We start from the raw sequence: 25,265 nt of genomic DNA, 5'->3' as shown, positions 1-25,265 counted from the left end.
GAACTCTGCACCTGACCGGCCCTGAGCTGCTGGTGTGGTGACTTTGGGGTTGCTCTGAACCCCCAACGGTGGGCTACCTTGGACCAAGAACTAAGCCCTGTAAGTGTCTTACTTACCTGGTTAACCTAACAAATACTTACCTCCCCTAGGAACTGTGAAAATTGCACTGTGTCCACTTTTAAAACAGCTATTTGTGAATAACTTGAAACGTATACATGCAATTTTGATGATTTGAAGTTCCTAAAGTACTTACCTGCAATACCTTTCGAATGAGATATTACATGTAGAATTTGAACCTGTGGTTCTTAAAATAAACTAAGAAAATATATTTTTCTATACAAAAACCTATTGGCTGGATTTGTCTCTGAGTGTGTGTACCTCATTTATTGTCTATGTGTATGTACAACAGATGCTTAACACTACTCCTTGGATAAGCCTACTGCTCGACCACACTACCACAAAATAGAGCATTAGTATTATCTATTTTTACCACTATTTTACCTCTAAGGGGAACCCTTGGACTCTGTGCATGCTATTCCTTACTTTGAAATAGCACATACAGAGCCAACTTCCTACATCTACCCATAAGGGATCATGGAAGTTTTCTTGAAATTATAGTGGAAGCCTTCAGGGCTACAGATTACCAGACAGTGATGGGATACAAGTGACCCCAGTTAGTCTGGCGGTCCAAGGATTTCCCACAGTTTATGGTATATTTTGAATATTTCCTAAATCCCTTAAAGAAATGTTCTGCCCATTGAAGTTTCCCCTTGCACTATCTATAGTAATATGTTTTCAGTGCAGAATTCTACTCTCTCGTCCCATGAGCATTCCCATTTAAAGCTTCTTATAAAATCACCCCCGCCACCCTTCCACCACCAGTACATTAGGCTAGTGGTTCCAGCACAAGCGCAAATATCATGGGTGATAAATCTGCATCCCAGTCAGGTGCCTTGCTCTCAGCAGAAACGTTTAGATTTAGTACTGTTAACTTTTACACTGCCATAGGATTTTGGTACAGCAGACCAACCCACTTTATAAAGTCTGGCCCAAAGCCCAATCTGGCTAACACCTCCGTCCCTCATCTGGGATGCCATCCTGTCAACAGAATGTTGAGCAATCCCCAGTAAGTCCAAACACATAGGCTCTCCTCGCATTTCGTCGACCCAATCCTTGGTGTTGTCCATGCCTTCTACCACATGAACACCTTCCTTTAATGTAGCTTTTTGTTTTTTTAACTCAAAAGTTTCTCCTGTACTTTTATCATTAGTGCAAGGCACAAGTTGATCCCTAATGAGGGAATCTGTACATTTCCCCCCAAATGTGCATGTCTGTGCCAAATTCTTTCAGGAAGCCACGTAATTAGCTACTCTTTCCACCTTGCCTCATGAAGCTGGTGTTCGAGGGTACAGATTTGGTGATGTTCTTCCAGGATATCATCCTGGTGTACGGTATGGACAAGCAACAGCACCATGAAGTATCGAGGCAAATGCTGAGTAAACTGGGTGACAAGGGTGCACACACTCAAAAAGGAGGAATGCAAATGTGGGGAGAATACTGTGCCACACTTAGAACACAATTTCCAGGGAAGTAATCAGTCCCAAACTAGACTTGTCAACTCCATTGCAGAAGCTCTGGCCCCATCCTGTAAGGATCAGATTAGGTTATTTCTTGAGCTAGCTGAATACTATTAAAAGTTTATTCTGAATTTTGATAATGTGGTGCAACCTAACAGGGTCCAGTTAAAAAGCGAGTACAATTTGGATGGACAGAAGAGTGTGGTGAGGCTTTTAAAGTAATAAAAAGCGAGATTTTCAAGAAGCCAACCCTTGGGCACTTCAATATCACCAACAAAACCATGCTGACAACAGACAGACAACAGTTTAAAAGGACTGGGAGCCATATTGCAGGAAAGTGACCTCTTTCGTGGCATGCTTTCTGCCTGTTAGTGCGTTTGACTGTGTTCACTGGGATCCTGCGAACCAGGACCCCAGTGATTATGCTCTCTCCTCTAAATTTGGTTCATAGTAATCTTTTTCCCCCACAGTTGGCATACTGGTCCCCATGTAAGTCCCTAGTATATGGTACCTAGGTACCCAGGGCAATGGGGTTTCAGGGAATCCCTATGGGCTGCAGCAGTTATTCTGTCACCCATAGGGAGCCCATGTAAAGGGTTCTGCAGGCCTGACATTGCAGCCTGCAAGAAACGGTTGCATGTACCAGTTTTCACTACAGGTCACTATTAGTCACCCCTATGGTAGGCCCTCTTGGTCCAAAGGGCAGGGTGCAGGTACCAGTGTGTGAGGGCACCCCTGAACTAGCAGAGGCCCCCAGAAACCCCTGATCCATTTTCCTGGACTTTGTGAGTGAGGGGATGCCATTTTACACGTGTACTTGGCATAGTCACTACCTATGTCCAGCTACATAATGGTAACTCCGCACCTGGGCATGTTTGGTATCAAACATGCCAGAATCATACCCCAATACTGTGGCAAGCATTGGAAGTATGATTCCATGCACTCTGGGGGCTCCTCAGAGGACCCCCAGCATTGCTACTACCAACCTTGCAGGGTTTTCCAGGCAGCCCAGCTGCTGCCACCCCCCCAGACAGGTTTCTGCCCTCCTGCTGCTTGATCTGAATAAGCCAGGAAAGGCAGAACAAAGGATTTCTTCTGGTAGAGAGAGGTAACACCCTCTCCCATTGGAACTAGGTGTGACTGGCTTGGGAGGGGTAGCCTCCCCAAGTCACTGGTTTGCTTTGAAGGGCACATTTGGTGCCCTCCGTGCATAAACCAGTCCACACTGGTTCAGGGATCCGACACCCCTGCCAAAGTACATGCTCTGGTGTGAAACTGGACAATGGAAAGGAAAGTGGCCACTCCCCTGTCCATCAGCATCCCAGGGGTGGTGCCCTGAGCTCCTCCAGAGGTGCCCTGGGTTCTGCCATATTGATTCTAAGGTTGGCAGGTAACTCTAAGAGCCCCCCGCCCCGAGTGGCCAGTCAGGTGACATCACACTCCCCTGATAGGTGCTTACCTGTTAGGTGACCAATCCCCACTTTCAGGGCTATTTAGGGTCTCTCTCTTGGGTGGGTCCTCAGATTCGGCTTGCAAGATTCCGACAGGCCTCATCTCCAACCTTTACTTTAACTTCTGAGCTCCGGAACTGCGACCGGAACATTCAGGATCCAACAAACTGCTTCCAAGAAGAAAGAAAGTTTCAGCAACATTGTTTCCAGGGCTCCTGCCAGCTTTGCAACAATTTAATTGCTCTGCATCCTCAGAAGACTGCAACTCTTCAGCCTGCACAAGAAGGAAGAGTCTCCCTTGGAGTGAAGGAGTCACCGCAGGTACCTACGACAAGCGACAACCGGCTGCGTGGATCCCCTCTCCTGTGGTGCTGCATAGATCCTGCATCATAGGTAGTGGTCTGGAGTAGTCCTCTTGGTCCTCTCTACCAGCTGTCCAACTTTGGTGGAGGTAAGCCTTTGTCTTCCCAAGCAGGACAGCACCCCGTGCACCATGTCTTTTGCAGCTGCCAAGGCTTGTTTACATCTCCTCCAAGGGATCTTCAGGCGATGTGTAGCTCCAGCCCCCAGCACTCCATACTGCAAAGCACAGCCTCCTGCGTGATTCTCCTGCGACGGGGAATCCTCTTATAGAGCTGTGTGGGCTCCTTCTGTAACTTCTGTGTCCCCATCCTGCAGGTGCTGCCTCTGCTCCTGTGTGTCACCGAGGGTCCCCTGTGACATTCCCCTCCTGGGTTGAGTCCTCCTGGGCCTTGCTGGTCCCCGGCAGCACCTCTTTTCCACTAACCATGAGCTTGCATTTGCCAGAGCTTGTTGGTGGAAATCCTGCACTGACGCCAGTCTGCAATCTTCCTTCCAACATGGGACGTCTTCTGCATCTATTAGCACTGCAGTCCAGAAGCCGGAGAAGAGTTCCTGAGCTGTTCTTCAGTACAGTCGACCAACTCCTGCATTCACAGCTAGGTGGATAGTACCTCCTACTCCTCCTGGACTCCGTGACTCTTGGACCCGGTCCCCTGTCTCCACACATCTTTCTTCATTAATCACCGCTGTTTTCTTGCAGTCTTTTCTGGGTGTCTTTCTTTTCTTCTTTTCCTTCTTTTGGGTAGTTTAGTGAAAATCCAGTCTTACTCCAGCTTTCCTGGTCACTGGGTGGGGGGTGAGGTGTACTGTGTTACTTACCTTTGTGGTTCTCTAGTACTACCAGGTCTCCGCTACACATTTTACTTAACCCCTTCTGTGCCGCGGACGTAGTGGTTACGTCCCGCGGCACAGTGCTGCTGTGCCGAGGACGTAACCACTACGTCCTCGGCACACAGCCCAGAGGGAGCGCTCTCGCTCCCTCTGTGTGCTTCCCTCCCACCCCCCAAAGTCGGGGATGGAAGGGGAAGCCCTTCCCCTTCCACCCCCGAACCCCCCACCCCCCCATAATGACGTCAGCGCGCGATCGCGCGCTGACTTCATTATGGGATCCTCGCCGCACAGGAAGCCATTTGCTTCCTGTGCGGCGACGAGAGAAGAGGTAAGAATCTCTTCCCGGTGGGTGGGGGGTTGGGGCTAAAGAGGCACCGGGGAAAAGGAAAGGCTTTTCCTTTTCCCCGGTGTCTGAGCATTCCTGCTGCCCGATCGCAGCAGGAATGCCCACTAGACACCAGGGATTATTATTTTTTTGTTTACTTACCTGTTTCTGGCACGCGGGGAGCGGCCCCTTGGGCAAGGGTCGCTCCCCTTTGGGGGGCAATTAGTTACGGCCATTTCTGCCCCCCTTGGGGGCAGATCTGGCTACTTTTTAGCCAGATGGGGCAGAAAACACTAGATCACCAGGGATGTATAGTGTTATGTGCATTTATGTGGGGGGGGGGGTGCCCCCCCCAAGGGGGCAGAGAACTGTTGGCCTTTTCTGCCCCCCTTGGGGGCAGATCGGCCTATTCTTTTTAGGTCCATCTGCCCCCAAGGGGGGCAGAAGCCACTTAGGCACCAGGGATTGTGTGTGTAGTGGATGGGGGGGGCGCCCCCTTGGGCAAGGGTCGCTCCCCTTTGGGGGGCATGTCTTTTCGGGCCATTTCTGCCCCCCTTGAGGGCAGATTGGCTACTTTTTAGCCAGATCTGCCCCCAAGGGGGGCAGAAAACACTAGATCACCAGGGTTTTTTATTTTTATGTGTATTTATGTGGGGGGGGTGCCCCCTTGGGCAAGGGGCGCCCCCCCCAAGGGGGCAGAGAACTGTTGGCCTTTCCTGCCCCCCTTGAGGGCAGATCAGCCTATTATTTTTAGGCTGATCTGCCCCAAGGGGGGCAGAAACCACTAGAACGCCAGGGATTTTTTTTTATGTGTTTATTTTTGTGGGGGGGGGCGTCACCTTGGGCACGGGGCGCCCCCCCAAGGGAAGCATTGACCTGTTGGCCATTTCTGCCCCCCCCCCCCTGGGGGCAGATGGGCCTATTTTTGTAGGCCCACCTGCCCCCAAGGGGGGCAGAAGCCACTTAGACACCAGGGATAGTGTGTGTGTGTGTTAGTGGATGGGGGGGGGGGGGCCTTGGGCAAGGGTCACCCCCCACTTTGGGGCACATGTACCCAGGCCATTTCTGCACCCCTTGGAGACAGATCAGCCTATTATTTTTAGGCTGGTCTGCCCCCAAGGGGGGCAGAAACCACTAGAACGCCAGGTTTTTTTTTTTATTTGTATATTTTTGTGGGGGGGCGTCCCCTTGGTCACGGGGCACCCCCCCCAAGGGGGGCATTGACCTGTTGCCCATTTCTACACCCCCTGGGGGCAGATGGGCCTATTTTCTTAGGCCCACCTGCCCCCAAGGGGGGCAGAAGCCACTTAGACACCAGGGATAGTGTGTGTGTGTGTGTGTGTGTGTGTGTGTTAGTGGATGGGGGGGCCTTGGGCAAGGGTCGCCCCCCACTTTGGGGGCACATGTACCCAGGCCATTTCTGCACCCCTTGGAGACAGATCAGCCTATTATTTTTAGGCTGGTCTGCCCCCAAGGGGGGCAGAAACCACTAGAACGCCAGGGTTTTTTTTTTATTTGTTTATTTTTGTGGGGGGGCGTCCCCTTGGTCACGGGGCACCCCCCCAAGGGGGGCATTGACCTGCTGCCCATTTCTACACCCCCTGGGGGCAGATGGGCCTATTTTCTTAGGCCCACCTGCCCCCAAGGGGGGCAGAAGCCACTTAGCCACCAGGGATAGTGCTGTTTTTTTTTTATTTTTTTAGGGCTGTCCCCTTTGGCAAGGGTCGCTCTCCATGGGGACACACTACTAAAGGTATTTTCTGGCTTCCTTGGGGTAGACAGGTCTATTTTATTAGTAGGCCCATCTGCCCCCATGGCAGAATCCACTTAGGCACCAATTTCTAAATGTTTGATGGTGGGGTGTTTGTCAACTGAAGAAGTCTTTGCATTTGTGATAAAAAATGTTTTCCTCCTTTTTGTTCTAGTTCAAAGCTTTTGCTTTATTTGCTGTGGCTCCTTGCGGTTTTGGCGGTGGTTGACCTGCAGTTTGCACAGTTGCATGTTTTAGGTAAGTAAAAACAATTTACTCCAAAGGAGTATTGTTGCCATGCATGAATGACATGTTTGTAGGGGGTGTACTAAATGCAGGATTGTGTGTGAAATTGTCCTTAGGTTTGTGCACAATGATATTTGTTTGGTCTTATTTCTAATTTGCATTTCTTTCTGTATTTATTTTTAGTGGGATATCATTGGTGATTGCTGTGTAGTTGCTGGTGAATCAAGCTTTTTCAGGCAAGTGAGCGGTATAGTTTTTGAGTTTATAACTCTTACTAACAAAGCTACACTTTGTTACTTGTCTTACACAGTGCTGGTTGTTGGTGGTGAATTTGTCCAGTTAAGTTTAGCAGGAGAGATCATGGCTAGCCGCAGGATGACCGCTCAGCAGGTGGTTGGTATGCTTTTTGAGTCACAGTCTGATCATGACTGAGACAGACTCTGCATCTGAGGCAGAGGAGGAAGTCAGAGATTATGGCAGTGATGTTTCTCTTGGAGGGGAATCTTCTGATGATGAAGCCACACTCAGTGCAGATGAAGGGCCTGTTTTAGAGGAGGACATTGATGTGCCAATAGTGCAGTAACCTGGGGCTGAAAGGTTTCCCGTTATAAGACCTGATGTCTGGGTTGCCCCAAACATGGAGCAGCCAGAGTTGCCTGCCTTTACTGGTCTCCCGGGGTGTAACGCCAATACAGAGAACTTTATGCCTATCAATTTCTTTGAGTTATTCATGGATGATGTGTTTTTGGAAGAGATTGTTGAGCAGACTAATTTGTATGCGGAGCAGCATTTGAGGGACAACGCTGCTAGACTTAGGCCACACTCTAGAGCTGCCCAGTGGATTCCCACAAATTTGGAGGAGTTAAAAAAGTTTTTGGGTTTGACTTTTTTGATGGGGTTGATAAGGAAGCCGTCACTGGCTTCTTATTGGTCTACTAGTCCCTTGATGGCAACAGCTATATTTCCAGCGACCATGAGTCGTAATCGGTATTTGCTTCTTCTTAGGATGCTGCATTTTGTTGACAATGCATTAGCCTTGCCACAAGATCACCCAGATTCTGACAGTCTTTTTAAGATTAGGCCTGTCCTTGATCATTTTGTAGATCGGTTTTCGGAGGTCTATGTTCCAGGCAAAGAGTTAAGTGTGGACGAGTCTTTGGTCCTCTTCAAGGGTCGTTTGGTTTTTAGGCAGTACATTCCTAGCAAAAGGGCACGATATGGAATTAAATTGTATATGCTGTCTGAAAGTAGGACAGGATATGTGTATAGTTTCCGTGTATACACTGGTAGGGATTCCAATATTGACCCCCCTGGTTGTCCTCCCACTTTTGGAGTTACTGAGAAAATTGTGTGGGATCTTGGTAGACGACTGTTCAACAAAGGTCACCATTTGTATGTAGATAACTTCTACACTGGTGTGCAATTGTTCAAGGAATTGTTTAGAGTGGACACAGTTGCTTGTGGCACAATCCGTTCTAACCGGAAAGGCTATCCAAGGGAGCTTGTCTGTAAAAAAACTTGAGAGAGGACAGTGCTGTGCCTTGCGGAACGAGGAGCTGCTAGCTTTGAAATTTTCAGACAAGAGGGATGTCTACATGCTAAGTACCATCCATGATGAGAGTACTTCCCCTGTGACTGTTTGGGGCCAGGTTGCTGAAGTGCGCAAACCTGTGTGCATTTTAGATTATAATAAGCACATGGGAGGTGTAGATAGAGTTGACCAGAGGTTGGAACCTTATACTGCTATTCGTAAGTCTTACGTTTGGTATAAGAAGTTAGCACTTCACCTCTTCCACTTAGCAACCTTCAATGCTTTTATTGTGTTTAGGGATAGGTCTCCAGAGTCAAAGATGACATTTGTGAAATTTCAGGAGTCAGTGATAGAGAGCCTTATTGTGGTGGAACAGGCCAGAGTTCCTAGAGAAGCAGTGGTGGAGGATGTGGCTAGATTGAAAGATCGCCACTTTGCTGAGCACATTCCTCCCACACCCAAAAAAGACTTTCCAGCTAAGAAATGTAGAGTGTGTTTTCGAAGAGGTATCCGGAGGGAGACTCGAATGTACTGCCCAGATTGTCTTTCAAAGCCTGGGCTGTGTGTCGGTGCTTGTTTTAAGAATTACCACACCCAGAAGAATTTCTGGGAACAACCAGGAGTGTAAACTCATGTCTGTTTTGTATTTTCATGTGTTTAGTTTCATGGTTAGCATTTCTGTCATGTTCTTAGTTAGAGCTTTTGTGTTTGTAGTTTTGTAATTCTTTCTACTTAGTTAGGGGTTCCTCTGTTAAAAAAAAAAAAAAAAAAAAAAAAAAAAAAAAATGATGCCATTGTGGGTGGAGTGGGGCTTGGCTGAGAGTGTACATATTGACTTGCTGTTGGCTACTGCAACACACTGCCAGCCAAACACCAGTCCACACACTCCCATCAGCTGGTGTGATTGTTGTATCAGGCATGTGGGCGTATGTAAGTGATGGGCCCTTGAGTGGCGCTGTCTGTCAATGTGAGTGTTGTAATGTGCTGGGCCCGTGGCTGGCGGTGTGAATGGCCTTGTGTGTGTCATGTATGAAAGTTGTGTGAATGGACTGTAAAGCGGTTGGTGCCTTGTCGCGGCTTTACAGCTCACGAGCTGTGAGTCATTGGTTCAGTTTTTTGCCTTTCAGTTACTAACAGTGCATTTCATTTTTGTGAAAGCTCTGGTTAGTAAAATTTGATCCACTGAACCATCACTCACCCTCGTGCCAAATCCAACCAGTATGTGTGGTAAAAATGACAAAACCTGCTCCGCTGTAATCAGGCGTCGCAGCACACCTGTGACACGCTAGGTGCCTCAGGTGGGACCCCGATGATGAAGCATGCCACCAACTTGGTTGGTGGGTGAGGGGTCTTTTTCACATAACCTAACTGTGTTTCTTTTCAAAATTTTTGTGTTTGGCACATCACGGACGTATGTGGGCACATCAAAACGATATATTACAAAACTACCTGTGTTTGGGGGGGAGAGGGCACCTATGTTTTTGGTCCTGTGTGCGGCCTTCATCTAGGGAAACCTACCAAACCCAGACATTTTATAAAACTAGACACCCCAAGGAGTCCAGGGAGGTGTGGCTTGCGTGGATCCCCCAACATTTTCTTACCCAGACTCCTCTGTAAACCTCAATGTGCTTAAAAAAGCATATTTTCCTGACTTTTCTTCGTAGGATCACCACTCCAGCACAAAATTCCTACTCCCCAGTGTTCCCCTCAGCCTCCCAAGTAAAATGACACCTCACTTATGTGGGTCCCCAAAGCAGAGTCAGTCTAAAGATGTATAAAAGAATATGTCCTTATAAACTTGCTGTGCTATCCCCTCTATCTCTACAAGTTTTGGGCCTTATTCTGTTGCAGGCACCTGGCCCACCCACACAAGTGAGGTATCATTTTTATCGGGAGACTTGGGGGAACGCTGGGTGGAAGGAAATTTGTGGCTCCACTCAGATTCCAGAACTTTGTCACCGAAATGTGTGGAGAATGTGTTTTTTTAGACAGAATTTGAGGTCTGCAAAGGATTCTGGGTAACAGAACCTGGTCCGAGCCACACAAGTCACCCCATCTTGGATTCCCCTAGGTCTCTAGTTTTCAGAAATGCACAGGTTTGGTAGGTTTCCCTAGGTGCCGGCTGAGCTACAGGCCAAAATCTACAGGTAGGCACTGTTTTCAATGAAAAAATTTGATGTGTCCACGTTGCGCTTTGGGGCGTTTCCTGTCGCGGGCGCTAGGCCTACCCACACAAGTGAGGTATCATTTTTATCGGGAGACATGGGGGAACGCTGGGTGGAAGGAAATTCGTGGCTCCTCTCAGATTCCAGAACTTTCTGCCACAGAAATGTGAGGAACATGTGTTTTTTTAGCCAAATTTTGAGGTTTGCAAAGGATTCTGGGTAACAGAACCTGGTCCGAGCCACACAAGTCACCCCATCTTGGATTCCCCTAGGTCTCTAGTTTTCAGAAATGCACAGGTTTGGTAGGTTTCCCTAGGTGGCGGCTGAGCTACAGGCCATAATCTACAGGTAGGCACTTTGCAAAAAACACCTCTGTTTTCCTTCACCAATTTGGCTGTGTCCACGTTGCGCTTTGGGGCGTTTCCTGTCGCGGGCGCTAGGCCTACCCACACAAGTGAGGTATAATTTTTATCGGGAGACGTGGGGGAACGCTGGGTGGAAGGAAATTCGTGGCTCCTCTCAGATTCCAGAACTTTCTGCCACAGAAATGTGAGGAACATGTGTTTTTTTAGCCAAATTTTGAGGTTTGCAAAGGATTCTGGGTAACAGAACCTGGTCCGAGCCACACAAGTCACCCCATCTTGGATTCCCCTAGGTCTCTAGTTTTCAGAAATACACAGGTTTGGTAGGTTTCCCTATGTGGCGGCTGAGCTACAGGCCAAAATCTACAGGTAGCCACTTTGCAAAAAACACCTCTGTTTTCTGTGATGTGTCCACGTTGTGTTTTGGGGCATAACCTGTCGCGGGCGCTAGGCCTACCCACACAAGTGAGGTATCATTTTTATCGGGAGACTTGGGGGAACATAGAATAGCAGAACAAGTGTTATTGCCCCTTGTCTTTCTCTACATTTTTTCCTTCCAAATGTAAGACAGTGTGTAAAAAAGACATCTATTTGAGAAATGCCCTGTAATTCACATGCTAGTATGGGCACCCCAGAATTCCGAGATGTGCAAATAACCACTGCTTCTCAACACCTTATCTTGTGCCCATTTTGGAAATCCAAAGGTTTTCTTGATAGCTATTTTTTACTCTTTATATTTCAGCAAATGAATTGCTGTATACCCGGCATAGATTGAAAACCCACTGCAGGGTGCAGGTCATTTATTGGCTCTGGGTACCTAGAGTTCTTGATGAACCTATAAGCCCTATATATCCCCGCAACCAGAAGAGTCCAGCAGACGTAACGGTATATTGCTTTCGAAAATCTGACATTAATGGAAAAAGTTACAGAGTAAAACGTAGAGAAAAATTGATGTTTTTTTCACCTCAATTTCAATATTTTTCAGTTGTTATTTTCTGTAGGAAACCCTTGTAGGATCTACACAAATTACCCCTTGCTGAATTCAGATTTTTGTCTACTTTTCAAAAATGTTGCGGTTTCTGGGATCCAGCGTTGGTTTCATGCCCATTTCTGTCACTGACTGGAAGGAGGCTGAAAGCACAAAAAATCGTAAAAATGGGGTATGTCCCCGTAAAATGCCAAAATTGTGTTGAAAAATTGGGTTTTCTGATTCAAGTCTGCCTGTTCCTGAAAGCTGGGAAGCTGGTGATTTTATCACCGTAAACCCTTTGTTGATGCCCTTTTCAGGGAAAAAACCACAAGCCTTCTTCTGCAGCCCATTTTTCAATTTTTTTTTGAAAAAAAACGAAATTTTCACTGTTTTTTGGCTAATTTCTTGGCCTCTTTCTGGGGAACCCACAAAGTCTGGGTACCTCTAGAATCCCTAGGATGTTGGAAAAAAAAGGACGCAAATTTGGCGTGGGTAGCTTATGTGAACAAAAAGTTATGAGGGCCTAAGCGCGAACTGCTCCAAATAGCCAAAAAAAGGCTCGGCACAGGAGGGGGGAAAGGCCTGGCAGCGAAGGGGTTAACTAGGTGGGGGTACCTTGTTTGCATTCCATTTTCTTTTTTTTCTTTTTTATAATGGTTTGTGCTCCCCCTAGTGTCACTATTGGTTATTACTGTTTGCACTGTTTTCTAACCGTTTAAGCTATTTCTGATTGCTAGTGTATATATTTAGTGTCCTAAGGGTGGGCCACCGGTCTAGTATTTGGTGGTGATTTGTGCCAAAAAGAAAGTACCTTTATTTTTGTAAAACTAAGTGTTTTCTTTCATGTAAGTGCTGTGTGACTTCAGTAGTATTGCATGAGATTTGCATGTCTCCTAGAGAAGCCTTGGCTTCTCAACCACATCTACCTCTAGAAAGCCTGGATTCTAGACATTGCCTACACTTCACTAAGAGGAGTTACCTGGAGGTGTAAGTACCACAGGTACCCACCACACACCAGGCCAACTTCCCTACACGTATTAGATACACGAGGAAGAAGAAAGGGTGGTGGCTTTTGCCTCGCGTTCCTTGAAATAGGCAGAAGAAAGATTCTGCAATCGAGCGCAAAGGTTTAGCATGCACATGGCCCATGCATCATTTCAAGTTTTTTCCTGTGGGATTTGCCATTCGTCCTTAGGGCGGACTACAGTCCCTTTGTACAGTTTTAGGCTGTAGGAATATTGCCAAGGATTAGGAACATTCCTGCTGACTGGCCAGTTTGCCAGTGGACAACTCAGGAGACTGAAACGGACAGGAATTTTCCAGTTTTGTGGAACAAGGCATCTGCTATCAAAGTATCTGAGTGGAAGTTGGAGGTTGCCAAGGATGAGAAGGAAAATCGTTATGGACTATGGGGTATCTGGGTGGCTGCTCTTGAAGGGTATAGATGTGGCTGCCAGAAAATTTCGGATTGTCAGAGATGAATTAGATACAGATCCAAGTGAGCTGCTTCATGGAGACCGAATATTTCCTCCAATGGGTTTGAGGGATAAAATTGTAAACTTAGCTCAAGAAGTGCACCTGGGAAGGAATCTGACAAAAGCAAAGGCAAGGGAACGTTACTGGTGGCCTAACAGGGACAGACCCTTGGAAGGAGTGGTGAGAGATTGTGCAGGTAATGCACAATCGAAGGTCGTGAGGAATGCTCCACTTTCTCCATTGAATGTGCTAGAGGAACCTGGGGTCAAGCTGTGATTGGATAACGTGTGTCCTTTTAACCTGTTGGCACCAGCAGAAAGGTTTGTACTGTTGGTGGTGGACTACACTTCCAAGTGGGTTTCTGCATGCTGTGTAAGCAATGTGACCACACAGTGTACTGGAGTTTCTCACATCTATGTGTCTGAAGGAATACCCACGACCATAATCACTGATAACTAGATTTAATTTGTGTTGGAGGAGATGACATTCCTGGATGATCTTGGAATCATGAACCGGTTGGTCAAAGCCTCTGCACAGTTGGCAACAGGCAAATGAACTGTGTTGAAGAAGGTTCTCTGGGAAAAGTTTTGGGTTCACCCTAACACTCTGAATGTGTTAACCAAACTCATTATTTCAGTGTTTGAGGAGGCGGTGTGCTGGATCGAAACTCAATCCAGTATGGCTAAAGAGTAAGGAGTGTCTAAAAGTGGTGGATGTTGGTGAGATTAAGGGACATCAAGGGCTGTACAAGAGACGATAAGATGAAAAGCATTGTGTGTCATCCCAAACATGGTATGAAGAGGAGTTAGTGTACATATAAAGGAACCAGGGTAGACTTCCAAAGGAGATCAGGATTTTGGGTTCTTAAACGCATTTCAGAAGTGAGGAAGAATGTGGTGTTTTGAATGATGGAGTATAGAGTATGGCTAGGTAGATGAAGTACAAAAGTATGGCTGTTCAAGGGAGCACCTCTCCAAGTTGCAACCAGGATACCAGAATGTCTGGTTTGAATGCGGCTAAAACTCCCCAGAGTGAGAATCTCTGATGGATGTGGACACTTAATTCCCAACTTCCAGGGGTGTGCACAGCAGTGATCGCACAAGAAGGATTCCACAACATCTGTTGTATTATGAATTCAAGTGACTGGAGGCTGTATTTACAATCCATTACCATACAGCATATTGGTGAATACTCCGAGCAGAAGCATAACTTGTTTATTTTACGCTTTCCATGTTTTACAGTATCAACTTTGCTGTACTTTCTATGGTGGGGTTACTATGATTGCATTTTGTTCTAGCATGTATTATTCCATTCGTTAATGCCTTGAGCAAATTAATGTTTCCATTGTTATTGTGCGCTTAGTTTGTTGCGCAATGTTCATATTTTTAATATGTTATTACTATTATTAAGGCGCAAGATGTGTGGGATTCCCTTTAAAGAACCATCTAGTTTGCACGTTACATCTAATGACTCAAATGGTGGCGATGAAAGCTGGTTACTGGGGTGGCAGCTGGTGGAGGAAGAGATTAAGCTGTGAGGTGGGTGAATCAGCTGTGGCTTGTTGGTGAAGAGTTATGGAGTCAACCAGTATCCCTATAATTTAACAATGGCTTCCCACACTGGTACTGCTGATACACAGTTTACATTTACAACTCAATGTGCGGGAATCAGAACTGAATGGAGCGGAAAATTGCTTGTAAAATGCTAAATGAGAGCCCTTTGCTAACAAAGGTCATTTGGGCATTTAAAAACACTGTGTAGTTTCTTCCTATCGGTCTGCTGTTTCCTTTCATCATTAAAAATAAGCAGCATCTTTCGGATTCTGCGGTCTTAAAGTGTCACTTGAAAGAATAGTAAATTGAAAAGTTTCTGTTACACACATGCTGAGCTATCCAGTGTTCAAAGACTTCATGACTAACAACCAATGTTACACATGATTTGTGTACACTTTCACAGTTCCAATGTGGTATGAAGTTGTAGGCGCTCACCTGTTGGCAGTCAAAGGAGAAGTTATCAACCAGCTGCCCAGTCGAAAGCAGTGAATCCTGTAGGGATGACTGCAGGATTCTGGAACTGGAAGAGTTCCCAAGTCCTCCATTATTCTGTGAATACTGAATTCCTTTACCAGATCCTACTGCAGTAACCAAGAAGATATGGGTCAGCAAAAGATCAACAATATGAAAACATCAAAATCCACCTTGCAAAGCAATCCATGATTACACGTGAATATATTGCATTATGACAAAGAGGTACAGCCAATTAGACCCACTAGTACTGGTGTCCCCTGCCCAATTTCTAATCCTAAAATGAGCTAAATACATTTCAATCTAACCTCATCTTCCACCTATCTCCAACCACCCTGTAGCCAAGTCCGTCATTTACAAAGGCAATTGGGCCTCGTTTGTGCAACCAATTAAAAACAGCTATTACAAATATTTTAAAGGTCTTTCACACCAACAGCAGCAATTCTCAAGTTAGGCTGCAACATATTTACCCATATTAAAACAGAAGAAAAAAAAAAAACAATTGCCTTTGAAGACATTCAAAAAGCTTGGAGACAGAAGCTCACAGAGATGCAATGGCCACAGTATTTGAAAAAAAATACATGAAGGGAGAAACTGTCTACATACCGCTTAGAAACCCATGAATGCCACAACACAAGCAAATTAAGAATTTAAATGTGGCCACCAACATAAGGGGGCAAATTAAGCACTAAAATGGACAACACGTTACGGAAAGGTTTGCAGTTTTTACCTTAAGTTCCACCTTCAGGGAAAAAGAGGGCTTTGTGGACTCTGGCAAGGCAAAACAACTATTCTGAAGCCAGTCCTACAATATCAGGGCAACTGCATGCAGCCTTTCCAAAATAGTCCAAGATGCTTATTTACCGTTCCAATTTCAGTGCTATGGAACAGGTTGGGGAAAGTTTAAAATTCTATTTTTTAGAAGGGTTGAAAAGTTATGATTGTGTTTCCTGGAGGTGCTGCCCACAGCACCTGACTGCCCTCCTACCCATTCAAGACAACATATTGTGTACCACTGCAGTAATTTATACTTTTACATTCATACTGTACCAGTCTGTCCCCACCCAACACCAAATCCTGTTATACAGCCTGACAATGTACATTACACCAACTTGCTCTCACCGGGAAGGTTGCCTGATGGCAGGAGGCCCTGCAGATTCAGGTAAGGATTCTGTGGGAACTTAAAGTCTTTGGGTGGCTCACCTAGGAGAGATGCCTACAATAGAAAGAGGACTGTCAGTTTTGCAGAGGTAAAAGCCTGTACACCACTTTCAGCATAAACATTCAATATTTAGGTCGCAGAACATTTAATGAACTAGGACTGCTTCCGGTTGAAGTTATACCATAATTATTAAGGCTAAACCACTCTGGAGAACCTTTTCATGCAACTTATGCAACTTTCTAAAGCTGTATCTTTTCTTGGGCATTCTCCTTTCACCTAAAGAACTCCTGTTTTGTACTGCAGGTGGAATTATAAGAAGAAAAAAAAAAAAAAAACACCTCTCCAGAATGGATTTTGGCCTCCCCAAAGTTTGGAAATCGCTTAGAAGTTAAGGGAGAGAAAAAAAGGAAAAAATAAATAAATAAATAAATAAATCAGCATTTCTACGTTTATGAGTCAGCAAGAAGGCTTTTCATTGCCTTTTAGCCTAGCAGTGGCTCAAAGCTACCCAACCCAGGCTCAATGGCCTGCCTGTAGGTTCCGAGGCCAACTACAAAACCTTCCCATTATAATTCATCAACACATCTAAAAGATGTAAAAAAAACAATGCCCTAGCAGTCCTTTTCTCTTGAAAGGTATATGATCCTGAGCATGCTACTGAAACCTACACACATGAATGCCACTGAAGGTGGCTACTAAACTTCATTAAGACTTATAAAAAGCTAGCTGTTCTTACAGCTGGATGGAGTATGTCAATGGCATATACCAAAGTGAGGATATAAGGCCTGTGGCACTTTTCATGCTACGCAACACTTTCCAATTCATCCAATGTTCTTGTTATGATCACACTCAAATATTACACCATAGAACACCAAAGCTTATCACATACACTGAAATGAGTATGAAAGACCTGGGATAAACTAATGAGGATTTAAAAGACTGGTGGAAGTGACTATACCATCATAACCTAGAAGGGGCTGGTAGCTAGAAGCCACTACAGAAGACAGCCTTATGAGAAATTAACAAAATTGTGTTCAAAGAAAAGCCTTCTAGATTATATTATGGCAGTAGGTGCAAGCCATCAAAATAATGTTAAGTAATTGAAGCAGTTGTGTACAGGACAGCGTCTGTCCTGGGAGGCCAAGGAAAAGCTGCTAAGACACAACAGATCCACTTAAGAGCCTTTTGAGCTTTCTGATGAATATAGACAATGAAAACACTAGGTCACATCTTTTCATACCAACATACACTTTAAGCCATACTCATCGTCAATCTCCAAGCACGACTATGCCAACAGGCTATATCATGGCCTACCGACATTCATTTTCCGCAAAATACAACACATCCAAAAAGCTGCTGAAAGGCTTCTTTGTCTTTACCCAAGATAAAGACAGACCCCCAGCCCTGAAATTGCTCCACTCACTAGCTATAGCTAGAAGGACACAGTTCAAGGTACTCTACATTATCCACAAAAGCATTTTAAAGAAAAAGGACAATTATGCCTACGACTCAAATTCAAGGAATATAAACCAAACATAACACTGCACTCTGGCTTGCACCACTTCTCGTACCACCATACTGTACGAAATCTGTAGGAGGCACAGCTGTCTCAGTACCAGTTGCCAAGTTCTGGAACTCACTACCAGCCAGCATTAGAAGCACCCAGGAGCATATACATTTACGAAAACTGTTGAAAACGTGGCTATTTCCTAAATAAATGTACCACCTGCATCCAGGTAATTGAGCCCAGAAAACAGTCACATCGTCAAGGGCAATTCACAAATTACAACCACCAAACTGCTTTCATTATGCAGGTAAGCAATAAAAGCTGACCTATGGGTAGCCGTGACGTTATGTAGTCGTATACTTCCACATATAACTGCTGTGGTTCACAATTCGACTAAAACCAAACTATGTAGAGGTCAGCAACAAATACCATATATCTATTAAATTCACATAATACAAATCTGGTATGAGGATTGTCCAACACCAGCACTGTACAGCCAAAAAACACAAGCACTGTACAGCCAAAAAACACAAACACCATCAAATGAACAGGCATGGAATAACTGGAGAGATCTGTCACTTTATTGGACAGTTTGAGGACTTTAATAAAGTCCAATCACCTCCGGTCCCAATTATCTATACAATCGGAATGCATCTTTACATCTCACACACACTCATAAGACGATAATAAAAATGCCCATCCGTGCAACTCTCCCCTTCAACCATGGCACTTCAGGACCACAACATCTAGGACTGTACAACCCGGTTCAGTGCAGTAACTAGCTAACACATCAAGTGAAATGCCATAAAAGGACCTGCAGAGCTGTTGGAATCCAACAGCATAACGAGAACCACAAAACTGCAGATCTATCTTACATTTCATCATCCAACACACTGCGTCTCCTAACACGATAACTGCACCTCGGTAGTCACCACACACAACATGGAAACACTTCCAACATAGGATCAAAACAAAAACAATATCCTTGCAACCACAGACCCTACATAGTGGAGCATGCTACTCATGCAGGCAAGCACTTCAGCATCCCATATAGGGATTAGTAAGCGCTATATATATGGTGCAACACAATAAAGCTTGAAACCTTCTGGCTCTCTACTGGGGCACAACACTGTTTGAGCCCCAGCAAGGAGCCAGACTCAATTTGGATTCCAAATCTAAATTGCGGCTAGTTCCTCGCTAGGGGAACAAATACACATTTTCTTCATTTCACAATCCTTCTCATTATGAGAAGCATTGCTGGAGGACGAAGTTTGCACAAAGTTTGCATTCATGTCCCAGAAAGGGGTTAAATAGGGTCTGAATTAGTTCTACGACTAAGAAAACCCCATCTGCATTTTGTCCCTCGATGGAGTAAAGACCTAGAGCTCCTTCCTCTAACAAGGAAAGCAGAAGTGTGTCATGGTAATAACAAGCAAGCAGAAGTCATTTGGATTTTTTCTTACACTAGGAAAACAGATATTTACTTCTTCTGTACTTACAACCAAATTGAAATATGTGGGAAAACAGGTGTGAAATCCGTGGGAGAGCCAAGGGAAGCTATCGATTCCAGAAATGTAGAGGAAATAAATTCAACAAGGTCATTTATGTACCTTGCTCAAGGACTCCCCAAAGCAATAAGTACTGAAACCAAAAAATGTTTATTGAATAGAAGTAGAAAAAGGGTCAGAAGAGTTTCTCAACTAATTTTGCATAGAAGGAAGAGCCCCAAAAACAAGATATCCGTTTCGCAATTTGTTTGAAAGCACACAATATCAAGGGCCAGCAACCAACCATTGGTTTAAAATGTTTTTCAACTGTGTACAGACCATGTATGATCTTGAAATATAAAATAATAGAAATTGAGGGTGAATGAAAGCTTCTATTTTAGAATTGCACCAAAGAGTCAGTTTAGGGATGTACATTTACTACTACAAATTCTAAATTATCCATAATGCTAGATAACGCTGAAAATGAGTTTTGTGGATATTTACTTACAATAGGAAGGAAAAAAATACATTTATTATTAGGTAATACTGCATTCCTAGACCTCTGTCAGTACTGCATTCAGATACGTCTCCCTTTTGTGGTTATGTTTTAAGTGGAAGAAATCTGGGAATGTTGTCAAGGGTTACCTCACTAATTTCACTCTACATAAGAGACAATACAAAGTATACCAAAGCAGGCATAGAAAAATATCATAAAAATTTTACCAAACCTAGTGACTTGAAAATTCTACTGGACTGAACTAATGCACCTGACCCATAATCTAGTCTCATATTGCGTGATCCTAAGCCAATATTTTATTTCGAGTAGCCATTTTTTTTATCACATGAGCACCTCCAAATAGGGGAGTGCAGCATATCTGCTGTACAAAAAAATTATTTTGATTTAATAGTCTAAATCCTTGCTCCACATATCCCACACATAGGGTACACATGACCCCTGACTTGCCAGACTAGGTTTACTGGTAAAACTATAGCGTACTAACGATAAGGTGTGGAAATTTGGGTTTCAACAAATATTCAGAATTTGCACATCACCAAGTAAAGTATTCTGATCCTGTTAAAATCTGTGTTTCTGTCTCACTTCAGATTTTTTAAAAGTGCTTTCCTAACTAATGAAAGATATTTGGAAATACTTCTAAATTTCATTGCGACCTGTTTAAATGCTGTGTGGCCAGCACAATTGGCAGAGTTCATTTTACAAAACTACCTACCTTTGCAGTCAGAAAGAGACAGGTAAACACCAATCCCCAGGGTAAAATTAGCATCAATTTTTAACAAGGCATAAGCTGACATTTGACCTCTGTCTTTGAACGCACAGCAAATGTGAGAAGCAAAAAAAGATTTAAAGGCATCTTTTATTGCTCATTCACTTTGAGTGATGGAAAACTGGTTCTTTGCCTGCTTTTCAAAGGTCGCTCACCAGGCCAGGGCCAGTAGAACTAAACATAGCTTGTTTGGATCAAGTCTTACTCGCCATAACAAGCAGATTTCTCAAGGCCAGAGTAGGTCAACTGTTTATTTACATGCTTGTTTACGAAGAGCTAACAGATTTGTGAAAGATTTCAAAATTAAATTACATTTTACAGAAGCCCTTTTGATCAATAGCTACATAAAACGAAACCTTAACCAATCATCAAGCCTAAACCAGTACAAACCTTGGACACTTCATCCCCAAACCACACACTGGGCTTGAAAATAGTTTTCCACAATAAGACTTGTAGCCTTTTAGAGTTTAGGTTACTGCATGGGCTTGCCAGTCAATAATACTGTTTGTCCTGAAGTAGAGAATAAACAGCCTTACCCCTGAGGCAGGCGGCCTGCTGTCCATCTGTTTTTGCTTCTGCAGTCCACTGATGAGGGAACCCAGGATAGAGGTAGGAATGCCCTGCAGCCCTTGTTGGGGAAGAGGGGAAGGAGAAACATGGGAGGGTGGGGGCACCATTCCATTAACGTCCCTGTCCATCCCAAGCTGGCCCAGAAATGGAGGCAGGTTCACTGGAGAAAGCCTGGGGGACTTCCTGTGCCCTGGTGCCATGTCTGATAGCCCACCACCTGCATAAAGATGAAACAGCAATATAAGTGAGGGAAAGCAATGCAGATACTCAACTGTTTCAAAATCTCGAGTTATGTTAGCATGCCATGGTACATGCAAATATGAACACCTAGTAGTCCTATGTTATAAAGTAACAATGCATCTGAAAGCAGACTGTTCTGAAATGTATTTTTCAGCTTTCCAGACAAAAGGGTACAATAAGGGCCATCTTTTGACCAGACTAGTTATTTAATAGGACTTTAAATTTCTCAAAACGTCCACATCAGTACCTAGCCAATTTATTAGTCTTTTTCACCATTCAGTTTGAAGCAGTTTAATTCAAACCACAATTGCCTGACACCACTAAATCTACCAGTGAGGGAGGAAGTCTGGATTCTGTATAGCATATATTCCTGGTGTCTTATTTCCAACAAAACAATGTATAAAGTAAAAAAAAAAAAGGAACGAAGGATAATCTGATAAGCCGTAGCAGTCGCATACCAAATACTAAATGAGCAGGCACAGCATAGACCAACAAACTTACCAAACCACAACACACATAAGAGTCCTGGCAAGAGACCAACTATACGTGCAGTCAAGCAAGAATGCAACAATAGTTTTGTTTTTGCACTTCAGTCGTTTGGTACATCAGAATTTTATTGGATTTTGTTATTTCCATGTGCATATCAACAGGTCAGATTTCAAACCAAAAATAGGTTGTGAAAAAAGCAGCCCGTGTCAAGGAGCTCCAACTAAAAAATATATACATCTTGGAGTGAGAAACCGAAAGATTAAGCTTTACTCTACACAAATATTCTCGCAGAAATAATCCTGTTATGACTGGTGGTGTGGTGAAAAAAAAATTTGGGTTCCAGATAATTGTGAAGTTTATGGACTAATTACAGAATTGTTCACATTTAGAATTAGCTTGTCTACTTCAGCAACCACAAATCAAGTGCACTCTTATTGGTTTGATGCACATACTTAGTAAGCAGTCAATCAACTTTAAACAATGAGTTATCAGGGTCTCAAACCATTTATCATCTTAAATGAAAACCAATTTTTAGGTGCACCAAGAAAATCATAATTGAAACAGATGGCAAAGTCAAAAAGATGGAACATCACCTGGTGTCAGGTCTCCCACGAGCTTCATCGCAGGCTGGGTGGGTGGAGGAGTTGGCAGCCCCAAAGGGTTTTGTTGCAGAGAGACAAGGGGAGAATCTCCCAAAATCCCTGGTTTCTGCAACAAGATAATAAAAAAAGAGTAGCAGGTGTAAGCAAACTGGAATCAGTGCAGACTCTAGGCATGAAAAGATTAGGTGTCAAGTACCTTGCTGAGTCGACAACGATGTTCAACACTATAAGCAGTGAAGCACACAAAAGGCCAAAGCATGTCAGAAGAACATATTACTTACAAGAACCACCTTCTTCCCAAAATGTTTTCTGCACACACAAATGGCCAATGTGGTATTAGCAGCCAGCAAACAGAAAACATTAAAAATGATCTAACCAGATCAGTAAAATTCATGAACCATCAAGAGGTGGGGCTTGGGCGTACAGTAATGCTCACTGAACCTTGGGCTATATTAACCTTTTAACTAGTAACTCATCAGGTGTGATTAGTACAGCCAAAGCAGAACGCAGAAATTGCCAGACAGGATAATATATACATTTTTTCGAAACATCCTTCAGTAACTTAGCACTACTTGACACAAGCTCACACATTCACTGTATTCCGTAATTCAGATTAGTGGGAGTAGAGATGCACAGGTGAAAAACAGACACCATTCTTTAGTCATTTCATCACATTTTCCTCCACCATGAACAAATGGCTGCTGCCTTTACTGTGTACAGATCCCCCTTTTTTTTTTTTATAAATAAGGAAAATCCAGGTTCTTCTGAGAGCATGTCTACTAACTAATACTGTAGACAACAAAACCAAAATGGCGCCTCAAAGTTCGACATTTTCAAATTACTTTAGCCTAAAATGGCACAGAGGACCTTAAAGATCAAGCAAGACTCTTCCTGGAGCATCATTTTTTACCATTTACTTCCTATACCTTCGCAACAGATCCATGACATTGGCTACTTACGAGGCTATTTGAATGAAAATTTCAAAAGGATGCCATGTGCTCCTTGACAATCTGGGCAAGCCCCATCACACTAAAGTATAGCAATGTGTCAGAAAACGAAATGGTTTCTTTCCTGTAGGAGTAGTTTTGCAGTTTGAAGAGTTTTCGGGATTCACATGCTGTGCATTATTCGGTTATCTAGTGGATGGGTCCAGAAACACTGTTTGTGTTTCCCCCATCTTTTGGCATTGTATACCACCATTTGGTGCTAAGTCCATACTCTGTGTGATGTAAGACAGCGCCCCAGAAATGTCTGTGCATGGTCGCCATCTTTAGATGCTATTCCACCCCCTTGCACCCCACCACACTTTTTTTTCTTCATTCTCCCACCTGTGTGCTTCTCGTCCCTTTTCTGGGGAGGTGAGTGGGTCACGTGTGAAACTAAAAAAAATGTCATCAAGATGCAAAAGTACTCCTACAGGTAAGAAACAATTTCATTTTGCAGCATGAATCCTTTTCCGGATTCACATGCTGTGCGCGTTAGATTATACAGCGATATGGCATTCTTTGGGTTGGTTGGGATGAAATGTGGATGAACTGGCAAATAAATGTCGTAGTATCTTCAGACACATTTGTGCTTCCTTGTTCACCTGAATGTCTACACAGTGTTTTGCAAAAGTGTGTGGCAATGCCCATGTTGCTGCAGCGCAGATTTCGTAAAAAATGCTAGTGTTGTGCCCTTCTTCCTGGTTGACTGGGCTCTGGGTCACGCAGGTGTTTTCTAGCTTTTGTGCAGCAAATGTGGATGGTGTCAATCAATCTAGCGCTAGTCGCCTTACTCACCGGTGATCCCTGGTTTGCTTTGGCAAATGATATGAAGATTTGGTATCCCTTGCAAAATGCTTTGGTTTCTTGCAGGTAGTACATTAAAGCCTTTTGAACATCCAGAGTGTGTAGGGCCTGTTCGGCTTGCGCCTTTGGTTCCTGAAAGAAAGCCTGTCCTTGGGTATTTGCAACTACGACACTTGGCACGTCAGTGGTTGTAATTCGCCAACTCTGCGTAGTGAGGTGATAGCTCTTCGAAAGGCTGTTTTGAGAGTGAGCAACTTTAGATCCGATTTGTGCAGGGGTTCAAATGGTTCTATCAATAGCTGTGTTAACACAGTGTTCAGGTTCCACAATGGTGCGGACATTGGTGGTGCCACCATTTCTACTCTTCTAGGAATCTCTTTACTACTGTGGATGTAAAGAGGTTTGTTCCCGATGTGCTCTCTATTGTAGGCCACTACTGCTGCCAAATGTATCTTCAGTTATGCATAATTAAGACCACTACACCCAGTAGGTGGGTGAAGTATATTAACATTGTGTCCTGATGGGTTCTTGAATCCATTCTATTGTTGCTTGTGCACCAATTAATGTATCTTTTCCATTTTTGTGTTTAGCACTTTTGAGTGCTTTGTTCTGTTGCTCCCCTCAGGATTTCCATTGTTCTTTGAGGGGTTTGTAGATGACCGAGTTCTAAGTAATGCAAGCTGCTGGGTTGAGTGTGGCTAGCACTGGTTGGTATACTTCTGTGCTGCATTGTCGTAGGTCCTTTACTGGCTTCAATGTGATCATTTGTCCCCTGGACATTTCCTGTAGATCGGAGTACCTGAGTTTTCCTTTCTGGCATTGAGGGCTTGGGCTTCTTAGACACTCTCGACTTCACTCGCTCCTTCTCGAGCGGGGTCTTTTATGAGGTTTGACAGCACTTTTAGGCCTTGGGTATCCTTTGGTCAGGTTCCGTGCGGCTCTTTTGGCCTTTGCTGACCTTTAGTCATGGTTGGCTTCAGGACAAGGCTGCTTTAGGGTGTTTATCTGTAGACTTGAGAGTCCAAGCCTCTCTGTAGCTTTTATCTTTTTTTCTTTTGGCGTAT

The 25,265-nt window shown here is 44.3% G+C and overlaps 1 protein-coding gene across 2 annotated transcripts in view; it reads right to left on the bottom strand.

The window, feature by feature from the left end:
- RAVER1 (ribonucleoprotein, PTB binding 1) overlaps positions 1–25,265 on the bottom strand; it is a 251,857-nt gene that overhangs the window by 122,169 nt on the left and 104,423 nt on the right. For both annotated transcript variants that reach the window (XM_069231826.1, XM_069231827.1), the window contains exons 7-10: positions 22,403–22,517; positions 21,047–21,297; positions 16,194–16,287; positions 15,036–15,181 (exon numbers count right to left, since the gene is read on the bottom strand). In XM_069231826.1, the coding sequence (XP_069087927.1) occupies positions 15,036–15,181; positions 16,194–16,287; positions 21,047–21,297; positions 22,403–22,517 (606 nt within the window). The remainder of the gene's footprint in view (positions 1–15,035; positions 15,182–16,193; positions 16,288–21,046; positions 21,298–22,402; positions 22,518–25,265) is intronic.

Source organism: Pleurodeles waltl, chromosome 4_2, assembly GCF_031143425.1.
Source record: "Pleurodeles waltl isolate 20211129_DDA chromosome 4_2, aPleWal1.hap1.20221129, whole genome shotgun sequence".
Taxonomy (NCBI): Eukaryota; Metazoa; Chordata; class Amphibia; order Caudata; family Salamandridae; genus Pleurodeles; species Pleurodeles waltl.
This window is presented reverse-complemented; position numbering and strand designations above follow the sequence as displayed.